The sequence below is a fragment of the Eumetopias jubatus genome, unplaced genomic scaffold (assembly GCF_037043125.1).
Source record: "Eumetopias jubatus isolate StellerSeaLion01/CBP00866 unplaced genomic scaffold, mEumJub1_p1.0 scaffold_17, whole genome shotgun sequence".
NCBI lineage: Eukaryota > Metazoa > Chordata > Mammalia > Carnivora > Otariidae > Eumetopias > Eumetopias jubatus.
This window is the reverse complement of record NW_028274823.1, coordinates 14910790-14922915: the sequence shown is the minus strand read 5'-3', so window position 1 is coordinate 14922915 and position 12126 is coordinate 14910790. Positions and strand designations below refer to the sequence as shown.

At 41.2% G+C, this 12126-nt stretch overlaps 1 protein-coding gene across 1 annotated transcript in view; it reads left to right on the top strand.

Moving 5' to 3' along the window:
* PNLIPRP3 (pancreatic lipase related protein 3) overlaps positions 1 to 10646 on the top strand; it is a 33515-nt gene extending 22869 nt beyond the window's left edge. Inside the window, exons 8-12 of the mRNA XM_028121717.1 lie at positions 2002 to 2120; positions 5054 to 5186; positions 7242 to 7353; positions 10133 to 10300; positions 10583 to 10646. Of these exons, the coding sequence (XP_027977518.1) occupies positions 2002 to 2120; positions 5054 to 5186; positions 7242 to 7353; positions 10133 to 10300; positions 10583 to 10646 (596 nt within the window). The remainder of the gene's footprint in view (positions 1 to 2001; positions 2121 to 5053; positions 5187 to 7241; positions 7354 to 10132; positions 10301 to 10582) is intronic.
* Positions 10647 to 12126: the final 1480 nt, after the last annotated feature.

Below are 12126 nucleotides of genomic sequence, written 5' to 3'. Positions count from 1 at the left end.
AGATAAGCAAAATTCATTCAAATAAGGCCTATTATAAAACTTATTTCTCTTATTTTCTGTATTATGACTTAAAATCCTTTCTATTAGGATAAAATATAGATCATAATATTTCTTTATATAACTATATACATACACAGAACATTTGAAATTCTGTAAAGAATTAATTCAAGTAAAATACATTTTTCACAAGCTATCATTTTAAGACGTTATAAAATTTCCTACAACTTTATTTAAAGTATGTGTATCCGGGCGCCTGGGTGGCTCAGTTGGTTAAGCGCCTGCCTTTGGCTCAGGTCATGATCCCAGGGTCCTGGGACCGAGCCCCACATCAGGCTCCCTGCTCCGTGGGAAGCCTGCTTCTCCGTCTCTCACTCCCCCTGCTTGTGTTCCCTCTCTCGCTGTGTCTCTCGCTGTCAAATAAATAAAATCTTAAAAAAAAAAAAGTATGCGTATCATTCATGTTATGATTTAGGTGAGTTCAAAGGCATTAAGAGATTCGATTTTACATTATACTTATGACTAAGAAATTACTTACTTTTAAAATTGATATTTCCCAAATGCGAACGAACCATCTTGTCTACATCACAATTAATTGTGAATATAAATCTGAATATAAAAAGACCTGATGTAAGAGATGTCCTTGTTTAAAAAAAAAAAATGATGCCATTTATTGATCTTGCTTTCTGAAGTTACCCTGTCTCAGTTATCTATTGCATGACAAACCAGAATGGCTGAAAAGAACAGTGGTTTCATTGCCCATTGTTCTGAGGGTCAAGATTAAGGCAGAGTTCTGTAGAGACTTTGCTTTGCGATGTGAGTTGTGTGATTGCATCCATTTGGGGGCTACACTGGGTTAAGCTAGGTGGGAAGATTCAACATGGTCTTCCACGTCTGGGGTCTTGGTACTGGTTCCTCTCTTTAAGTGGTCTGTTCTTCTTCAGGGCCTTTCTTCCCAGCCAGTTAACCAGGATTTCTTAACAGAAAAGCTGGGTTCTAAGAAGGCCATAGTGGATGCTAGAAGGTCTTTTAAGACAGGACCTGAATTTGCACGGGGTCAATTTCTCCATGTTCTGTTGGTCAAAGCAAGTCAGGGGACTAGCTTGCCATCCAGGGTGGGGTGGGGGGGGGTGAAAAAAAATAGGCCCCTTGCTCTTGAAGGGAGGAATGGTAATCTGTTCTTGCAAAGGGGTGAGGACCTAAAAAAGAGTGACTCACTGGAGGCCACTATTACAGTATAATGATCTACCACATATACTAAAACAAAATCTAGATTCTCAAAGATCAACCAAGTTGTGTAGGTCATTGGAAAACTAGTCCATGGCAGACACTAAAGATGTTGCTATAGAAGATTTAAGAGCGTAAGTGACTAGAATGCTAACTTCAGAATGCACAAATGTATTTAGATGCATCTTATTTCTTATTGCAATAATCTGAACTATTAGTGGCCATAATGTCATGCCTGACAATGGCAGAACTAACTTGTCTGTAGCATTCTTTATAATACCTCTCACCTGTCACACCTCGAAGCTCAGTTGAAGGTGTGCATGGGTTAACATTGTTGGCTGTGTTGTGATTGAATAGGAGGGAGTTCAGGCTTCCTGCAGAAACAGGGAGACAGAGTACAAATTGGTCTAAGGTGGAGATGCTGTGTGCACAAGAATCCTGAAAGCTCTAAGTGCTTTAAAGCTCTAGGTCAAAGATCCGGGAAGTGTTGAAGATAATAGTATCAGAACACAAAGTCATTTATATTTGCATTTGTTTATTTACCCTGCTTGAATGTCCCTTGAGATTCACACAAAGAATTCTTTGGTACAAAGAAAATGATATGTGCTATTGATAAATGTTGTGCAGTTTCCAAGCCTACATACAAGGCCTGGCTGTCTAGACATCCCAAGTCAAGAATCTGTTTTTTTTAAGTTACTTTTCTAAGAAATGGTTCTTACTATTAGTTATCAGTTAATCCGTTTATTGCTATCAATTAATTGGAAATTGTCTTCGTAGAAGTGGCTTCCTTCTTTGATTGCAACCATGCCCGAAGTCATCGCTTCTATACTGAAAGCATTCTCAACCCTGATGCATTTATTGCTTATCCTTGTAGATCCTACAGATCTTTCAAAGCGGTAAGTAAAGTATTTTGCAGTGGAATTTAATTAGCAAGTCATTTTTTGAACCATGATCGGCCAACGAAAATTAGTGCTTTGAGTATATGGCAAAAAATGCATCTGCCATCTTGGGAAATAATAGATTCTTTCTCTGTGCAGAGTGTTGAACAGTAGCTGGATTGCTGAAGGGCTTAAATAACTAAACCAACTATCTGTATTCTGGTTGTTTCAGCTCTTTTGAAGATTATATCCCCAGTCTTGCATTTGGGGCCATTTTTTATGCAGTAATTAGATGCTACTGTGTAACAGGCATAAGTCCAGGTCAAAAAATTTTCTGTGTATATATTTTAAATGTCATCTTCAAAGATGCCCCGAGAAGACTGAACCAATCAATAGGTACAACCAAACATATTACTGTTTACTTGGAACGTGAAAATTATTTTATTAAAATTTAATTATTTATACAGAGCCGAACTAAGGCATAGATAGCTCCCAGGAGCTCCACACAGATCCATAAGGGACAAAGTACCAAATCTGATTTTGTTTAAGTCATAAAACGCACGGTGCCAGATCTGAACTAAATGTATTTTTCATTTGGTTATCACTATGAAAAGGAGAAAGAAAATCTATTTTGTAGTGAGAAGTGGAAAGATTTTCCTTCTTATGCTTCAGAGACCTAATTCCCTGTTTTATCAGGGTAGAAAATGTGGGGTTTCCAGCTGGAGTTTATTGTAAGTAATAGCTACTTTGTGACTAAGTGCAGTGTTGGGACAGGAATGAGCCGTTTCCATCCTCTTAAACAGAGCAAGGTGACTGGGTGCCCTTCGGCCACCTTCTCCGTCTCAGGAGCCAGTTGTCCTTACCCATGGCACGCCCTGGTGAACTGCCATGCTTGGGAAGCTTGCCAGCCGAATCCTGGCATTTCCCCAATCACCTCCTTTTATGCCGCCTCCTCCTTCTGGCCCCAGATGCTGCTCTGAGTGGCTAAAGAGACCTTGGCACTTACTGTACTGAAGGCATGTGGAAGAAGCCCTCGGAGTCACAGTATAGTCAGAGATAATGGGCTACAATCCGCGAGATGGGAGAAGCTTAGGCTCCTGTGCCGCATGGCTTCCAATTATGGCTATAAACTAGAGAACATTGCCTCAATTTCCTTGACATGTTTTATTGTGCTTCTACCCAAACAGTCATAAAAAGGAAGTGAAGTGAAATAGAACAGAATGAAATAAAATAAAATAAAATGAAGGAGGAATACTAGTACCAGGCTGTCTGGTTCACATCCTTGCTCCCTCACTTACTAGACACACATCATTGGACCAATTCTTTAACTGCTCTGCACTTTGGTTTCTTCATCTGTTCGACAGGGAGGCTGAAAGCACCATAATAATAAAGAAGCTTGTAAGGATTAATTAGTTAAATGCGCATAAAGTGCTCAAAAAGTGCCTGGCATGTGGTAAGCCCCTAAGAAATATGAGCTCTTTTATTATCGTTACAAGTTTTCTTCATTAAAAATAGAGTTTTACTTGGGATGCTTTACTATAATCCTAGCCTAAATGTTCATGGTTTATATATCCAAAACTTCAAAATCTAAAATAACAAATATTCAAACACCGCTACCCAGATTTTTTTAAGTTAACATTTTGTTAGTTTTGCTCCACATTTTAAAATGTACAGATAAAATTTCATTCCTTTTCATTCTTTCCCACCCTCCTCTGAGGCAGGGTTTGGAGTAAATCCAATATGTATCAGATAAATAGTATTACACTTATCTTTGTGGATTTGCTTTTTTGTTGTTAAATTTTATAAACTTGAGATCTACATTGATATATGTAGATCTAATGTATTTATTTTATAGGAATCAGTCACAGTTGATTTCTTCATTCTACTAATACACATTTTGGTTGTTTGAGGTGTTTGTTATTAAAAGCAGTTCTCAGGGGCACCTGGGTGAGTCAGTCGTTAAGTGTCTGCCTTCGGCTCAGGTCGTGATCCCAGGGTCCTGGGATCGAGCCCGGCATCGGCATCGGGCTCCCTGCTCGGCGGGAAGCCAGCTTCTCCCTCGCCCACTCCCCCTGCTTGTGTTCCCTCTCTCCTGTGTCTCTCTCTGTCAAATAAATAAATAAAATCTTAAAAAAAAAAAAAGCAGTTCTCAGTAAACACTTCTGTATGTCTGCTAGTGTGCTTGTGTGGAAGCATCTTTATGGCATGTAATACAAGTGAAATTGTCAAAGCATATGTGCATTTGTCTTTTTTTTTTAAGATTTTATTTATTTGAGAGAGAGAGTGCAAGCACAGGGAGGAGCAGAGAGAGAAGGACAAGCAGAGCCCCACACGGGGCTTGATCCCACCCCGAGATCATGACCTGAGCTGAAATCAGGAGTCGGATGCTTAACTGACTGAGCCACCCAGGCGCCCCACATTTCTGTCTCTATTAGACATTACCAAATTGCTGTCTGCAACATCTGTCAATTTACATTCCCATCAGGAGCAAATGAGATTCCCACACTTGTCTTCACCACTACTTGATGTTGCAAATTGTTTTAATTTTTGCAGATCTGCTGAGTATGAAATTGTATGTTGTTTTCATTAGCCCATTCCTGACAACTAGTAAGATCGAGCAGCTTTTTACATAGTTATCGACTATTTGACTTTCCTCCTCTGGGGATTATCTGTTCATAGCATTTACTCACATTTCTAATAGGCCATTTTTTTCCTCTCAGTTGTTTTTGTTTTATTTTGTTTTGTTTTTGAAGACAGGGTGGCCTACTAGGCAACTTAGTCATTTTTAAATGCATATGCTTTATTTAAATTTCAAGGATTTAGCATAGTTTACATGATCACAGTTTACATTTATCATAGTTTACAATAAACATCAAGAGTTTATTGAAGGTCAGCATTTCTAATTACATTTCTCACCTACCTCTTTTTTTTTTTTTTTTTTTTGTCACCAGGGAAATTGCTTCCATTGTCCCAAAGAAGGTTGTCCAACAATGGGTCATTTTGCTGATAGATTTCACCTCAAAAATATGCAGCCTAATAGATCATATTATTTTTTAAACACAGGGTCTCTTTCCCCATTTGCCCGTAAGTACTGAAGCTCAGTTTTTTTATTGTAATGCTTTAAGGTACTTATCTTTAAAAATTCAACAGTTTTTACTGAGTGTCTACTAAATAACTAGGCACTGGGCCAGACTCTGAGGATGCAGTGAAGAAGCAATACAGTGAGTTTAGACAAGTAGGGAGTTTCAATCCCGGCTAATCAACGTTCTGCTAAGAGACGTGCAAAAGAGGATCTGCCACAACCAAGTCAATGGAGCTTTCTGAGGGAAGGTGATTTCTGAGCAGACTCCTGAAAGATGAGTAAGAGAGAAGGAAATGGAAGCGTTCCAGGCAGAAGGAACAGCACACGTCAGGACTGTGGAGGCCAGGAGGAGAGTAATATGAGATGAGGCAGGAGATGTAAATTAAGTCAATAATGAAATCACGAGCCATGTGGTGAATTCGGACATTATGAGCTCCTGGAAAGCCACCAAAAGGTGTTTAAGATTATCAGATTGGTTTCTTAAAAAGCCATTCTTGTTGCTGCATGGAGTAGAGGGAGACAAGATGGAAGCAGAATGACCTGTTAGGACAAGTGTTGCCTCACCACCATGGAAGGTGATGGATGGTAACTAACCTTGTGTGCTAATCATTTCACAGTATATCATTATGTGGGTATCACGGTATACACGTCCACAATGTTTATGTCTCAGTAAAGCTGGTCAGAAAGGAGACAGAGAGTACAGAGATGGTTGGGAGGTAGAAGCAAAATGGAACCTGGCGAATGGATTTGAGGGATGCCAAAAGTCGAGAAGTCAAGGATGATTCTGGCTCGCTGGATGTTGTTCCATTCACCGAACTTGATGACACGGGAAGAAAGTCTGGCTTGGAGGTGGCTGATGGGCTCAGTTTCTAACTTACCAGGTTTTCAGATGCCTTGGGATGTGGGGGGGGGTGGTGTCCCCACAAGGTAGTCAGAGATACAGGAGACCGACGTGATCTACAGATAGCGATTTGAGAGATATACCTGTGTGTAGACAGCCATCAGGGCTGCAGAGAAGGATGATGAAATTACCCAAAAAAGTGTGTCAAATGAGAAGAAAGAGAACAGAGAAAGAGAACCTGCAAAGGAGACTGAAGAAGGTCTCAGTCTCTTTCAGAGACAGAAGGTAAACAGGGGTGGAGAGCAGTAGAAGGAGCCAGGGAAAGAAAGACAATGAGGAAGGAAGGAGGGATCCACTGCACCAAATATGCTAAAAGGTCAGATGAGATGGTCCCGAGGGCTCATGGGATAAGGTGTCTCTGGGAGCTTGGGGAGAGGGGTTTCCGTGCAGACGTGACAGTGGGGTGGGCTGAGGAGGGAAGAACGCCGGCAACGATTAACTCAGGAATTGAAAGTTCTCTCTGGAGACTTTTTCCCCATTCAAAGGTTTTTCAAACAATTTTAGGAAGAATTGCATTTTTTCAATGTGTTACTAAGCATACAGCAGTTTCAGAATTCACAATGAAAGATCTGTTTCGTTCCAGATTTTGTAAAAGTGACCCTTGGCCACTTGCGAGGGATTTGTCCTGTTGGCAGGCTTTGTGCTGCCCCAGACCTGGGCTAACTGGGCATTCTGAGCCCAGAGCCCCGCGGGAGACGACGGGACAGCTCACTTCGCCTCCCATTCTGAAAAGCACAGACCCTCTTGCCCGCTAGGTTTTCTAGATTTATTCTGGGTTAGTTGCCAAACCATGGCCAATAAAAAGCTGGCGGTGCAAACCATACATGCTGCAGAATACAAATGTAATAGAAGAAGACACACACTTCCATTTTAAAAAGTCATAAAAATGCCTGGAAAATTGAAGAATTTTCTTTAGAGAATATCATGACACTATTTACTTTCATAACATGAAATCATGTACATTTATATGTATTTTTAATGTAGTTTTTCACCAAAGTCACTCAAGCTATATAAAGTTGTACTTTTTCGTGAAAACGAACAGCCGTGTTCAAGGCTGAAAGTTGCGTTCACATCAAAGTGCCCAGGAGGTCATGCTTTTCTTGTGTTTTCACCTCTTCACTTTCACTTTTTTGTTTTGTTTTGTTTTAATTTCCAGGTTGGAGGCACAAATTATCTGTCAAACTCGATGGAAACAACGCCACTCAAGGGACCCTGTTTCTCCGTGTAGGTGGAACGACCGGGAACACGGAGGAGTTTGTGATGGCCAGGTAGGCAAGGGCCAAGGATGAGGCAGTGGCAGGTAGCACGGTGCTGGGCACTCGCTCAGACTGGCTCAGTCAGCAGCTCAGTCTTTCCCGACAGCGGAATGCCACGGGCTGTCCTGACACATTCGACTTTTCTTTTCACTTCTGGCTTTCCAGATATAAAATAGAAATCATAGGCTCTATTTTCTCTGCAGTTCACCTACAAACAGAAAAGGTTAGAAAATGATAGCACAAAATTATAGATCTAGATAATAAAGCAAGTGGACAATAAACAAGTTATTTTTAATCCAGTCCATTAACATCATACAAGTTCGCCTATGTTTTGGTTTGTATAGATTCAAATTACTTATAGAATAAGACATTTATATAAATGGCCAGATTTCTAATGAGCTGTCTGAGTAGCATGCACAGAAACCAGACAAGTGTTGAAAGAGTCAAAGGTGGGAATAATTCAGCAGAGACATTCACTGTGTACCTTTGGCTAAAGTCCCCTTTTATCTTGAGTTTCCTTTAATCTTTTCTTTGGTCAGCCTTAGCATTTTTGTATTAGAGATTTTACTTACGTTGTTTAATTCTGTAATCCATTTCAGAATTAAGGTTACGCACACTAGGGCGCCTGGGTGGCTCAGTTGGTTAAGCGACTGCCTTCGGCTCAGGTCATGATCCTGGAGTCCCGGGATCGAGTCCCGCATCGGGCTCCCCGCTCAGCGGGGAGTCTGCTTCTCCCTCTGACCCTCTTCCTTCTCGTGCTCTGTATCTCTCATTCTCTCTCTCTCTCAAATAAATAAATAAAATCTTTAAAAAAAAAAAGGTTACGCACACTAATTAGATGCTTCCTTTTTGCAAACCAATGAATGGATTAGATTTTTGTCTCTTTGCTTTCCATTGTCTTCAAAGAGTGGGCAGGGGCATGAAAGACAAGAGATTTTCTGTGATTATTTTGTCAGTCGAAGGATGCGGCAGATTAATCATTCTGGCCGTTTGTGCACATCATCTTGCCTCAGTGGACCTGCCCGCAACTATGGGTTCAGTCTGATCCTCTGGACCCTGGTGAACACACAGGCTCCAGCCCACCTTTCCAGCCCCGTCTCCCACCATCGGGTTTGTTCATCTTTAGCTCAGCCAGTTTACCCTGACTGCACTACCCAGCATTCACTAGATCCCCCTTTTCCTCTTCCTGACTTCACTCATGTGCTTCCTCTGTTCCAAATACTCTTCCCTGTCTTAACATATCTTATTTCCACGTGTTCCTCGTGCCTCCATTAAGCTAGTTCCCTGAGAGCAGTTCAATAAGATCGATCGTGTGCTTGTGGCTCTGAGGCCCACAGGATATTGCCTAAGGCTGGGCAGTTTGAGCCCTGCGTAAAGGCCTCTGACCTGGGGCAGGTGGGAACAAACCCGCTTAAAAATTTGTGAGAATATTTTGGGGCAGCTCGGTGGCTCAGTCGGGTGAGCATCCGACTCTTGGTTTCGGCTCAGGTCATGATCTCAGGGTCATGAGACTGAGCCCCACGTGGGGCTCTGCGCTCAGCGGGGAGTCTGCTTAAGATTCTTTTCTCCCGCCCCTCCCCCCCCCCACTCACCCTAGCGCCTGCACACTCTCTCTCTCAAATAAATAAAATCTTTTTTAAAAATTGTAAGAATATTTTGACATCTCTGCATTTCTTTTGCAAATATTTAAAGAAGCAGTCTGTCATCTTGTTGCATAGTCATCCAATCCTCTTTTAAGAATAATTCAGTATTTCTGGTTCACAGTAGATGTCCCATCTTGAAATGAAGTCAGATAAACGCGTCTGCACGCTCTTTATTACTATTTTTCAGTCAAGCATCAAGAGTCTGGCCCCTCCCTGTGGATTATATTTTAGTCATGTGGGCTTCTAGTGACACTGTTATGGAGGTCTGCACAGTAGGTTCACTGAGTGGAGGCAGTCCAGAGAGCAACAGGGAGATTATCCCTCAGAAGCTGGAAGAAAAGTAAAGCAATTAATTCTAAATGGAATAGAGGAAGACAGGCCCTAGGAACAGCAAAATCCATTCACTCAACAAACATTTAAATGCCCACTGTGAGCCAGGAATTGTTCTGATTGCTAAAAATACAGCCACAGGTCCTGTCGTTGTGGAGCTTTCCTTCTAATGAGAAGAGACAGACAATACATTAAGAATGGAAGAAGGAAACAGGAGAAATAGAGAAATCACATCTGGTCTAATTTTGGCTTGGATAAGATGTGCCTTATGCCCCAAGATAATCCACTTCTCTGCTCTGTGGCCATGCTCACCAAAACAACTTCTGATGACTAGTTTGGTTACGTGATTCTTTTCATGCAAGTGAAGAAGTTACCAGGGAGAGAGTTGGAGGACATTTTGGTTAATAAAAAGAAAGCATTTCCCCCTTGGGAACAGAGAGATCAGTTTTCTGTGAATTTAGCTCCTCGTTGACAGTGTGATCATTTCCTGGTGTCAATAAAAATCTGGTGTTCTGAGACTAGAAAGCCAAGACCAGACCTTTCATTATGGAGATCCCATCAAGATAATGCCTCTCTAGGCATTCCCCAACATCTACTAGTCAAGTAGGGAATGGGAACATTTTACCTCACCCTTCCTTTCAAGCTTCAGAACCCTGCTATTCCACGATGCTGATCGACGTGAACGAAAACAATAAATCTCCTGCAAGCAAATGCCAGCAGACGCGACTTCCTCTTTCATGATACAACACAGATGTGGCTTCACTTCAGCATCGAGAATACCCAGTGTGAGCTTATGAGTCTTCTTTTTCTCTTTACAGTGGGACACTTAAGCCAGGCATGACTTATACAAAATTAATTGATGCAGACGTTAATGTTGGAAATGTTACAAATATTGAGTTCATTTGGAAGGAATATTTGTTGGGGCATTCTCAGAATAAGTTGGGAGCAGAAATGGTGACAGATATATCTGGAAAACATGGATATGAGTAAGTATTACCTTTTCCCTTGTATTTTAAACTCTGTATTAAACAGTTTAAATTTTTAATGGTATTTAAAACCTACATATAATTTGAAATTTGCAACTTATATAAAAATTTGTACATCTTGAAATTTTATAATTAAAGAAAAGGAAACTTATTTAAAAAATGAACATTATATTTGCAAAAGTGTTTACAAAATAATAATTACTCATTACATTAGATCTACCATGTCTCTTTTTCCCCCTCGAATCATTTTAATAGCCTTTTTTTCCCCTTAAAATTTTTCAGATCTACCTTCTGTAGCCAGGACATAATGGGACCCAATATTGCCCAGATCCTGGAACCATGCTAATTTCAGATACAGTTTTGATGGATTTATTTAATGAAAGAAAGAATCTTCTTCTCATTGGTATCTGAACCAAACTTGGCCTTCGTGAATGAGAGGAGGTGATGCCAAAGTGTGGTGGTATAAATTGCGCAAAAGTGAGACTCTGGTTGAGTACTTGAAGCACATTTTGAGTATTTCCAGGTAGAATAAGCACAGTTCTAGAATGATATAAAGAATATTTATTATGTTGTTAAATCTTGCTAAGACAAATTATGGCTATAGTTCATGATCTGTAGTTGATAACCCTGTGGGTTGATATGTCTATGTATTAATAATGAAAAACCGATGAGAGTACATTAGTAGTTCCAAGGTGTTCCTTGGTCTTCAGGTGTGTGTGAAGTAGAAGAGATTTGGGGGCTTATCTGTGATATGTCCAATAGTAAGCAATAGGCCCTGAGGATCATCAGCCCCTTCTCTCGAAGCCACCTGCCCAGGGAGAGTTACTCCTTCCTCTCTGGAGCTTGAAAGACCCATTGCAAATTTGCATTTAGCCTAAAGGCAGTATTTCATTTGTAAAGCACTTGACTGTCCCTTTGTGTGTGCAATAATAATCCTGCAATATTTAACTGTGTCAATTTTTTTAAAACTTTGCTTCGATTTTTTGTAATTCAGGTGTCCATATCCAGTGTAAATCAAAGATGACTGTTTTTATCCGCTCTGTTTTCTAATGGGTTTAGTGTTTAGCCCCCAGCACTGTACTATAAATGTTATTGAAAAGAAAAAAGGCTCCTGGATGTACTTAAACTTGTGTTGGGGCAGAAAGCAGAGAACCAAGTGGGGTGTCTCTTTCTCACTGTGCAAGTGGGAGATAGAAGACTGATTGGAGCATGACACTCAATGGAAGGAGGAAGGAGATGCGGACACGTTTGGCACAATCTGGCTGATTGTCTACTCTCTGGTGGGCATGTCAGCCCAAGGCCTGGGCCAGCCCGGGAGCAGGGTGGCCATGAGCAGCCCCGTGGGAAGGTCTGAGTCTCTGAGACCTACTAACAGTGTGGCAGCCCAACACTCCTCGGCACCCTGGCAGTGGAGTCAGCCCCATGACTCTGGGGGCAGGACACCTTCCCTGTCCTGACCCTGCAACTGTTCTCTGCTCAGCCTTTCTTTTTTTTTTGAAAAGGGCTTGGCCACCAGCAGGGAGAGTTATGGATCAAGGAGCAGCATTAGGCTCTGTGAGTCCTGGCCTGCCTCCTTGCCCAAGAGGCCTCTTGGCTGGCTCTTTCTCAGCTTGGAAAGACAAATGGGAGTCAATTAACTTCTGGCAACCTATTTTAATAAAACACAAACTTTCTGTTCCATAGATCTTACTATCTGTCTTTTTTTTTTCTTGCATTACAAGAATGTTGTGAGGATGAAAAATTGTGCCTGCTCTATCTAGGCAAAGGGATTCTCAACGTTTAGAATGATGACATTGTTTTCTGTGAGTATTGTTCCCTCAGAAAGC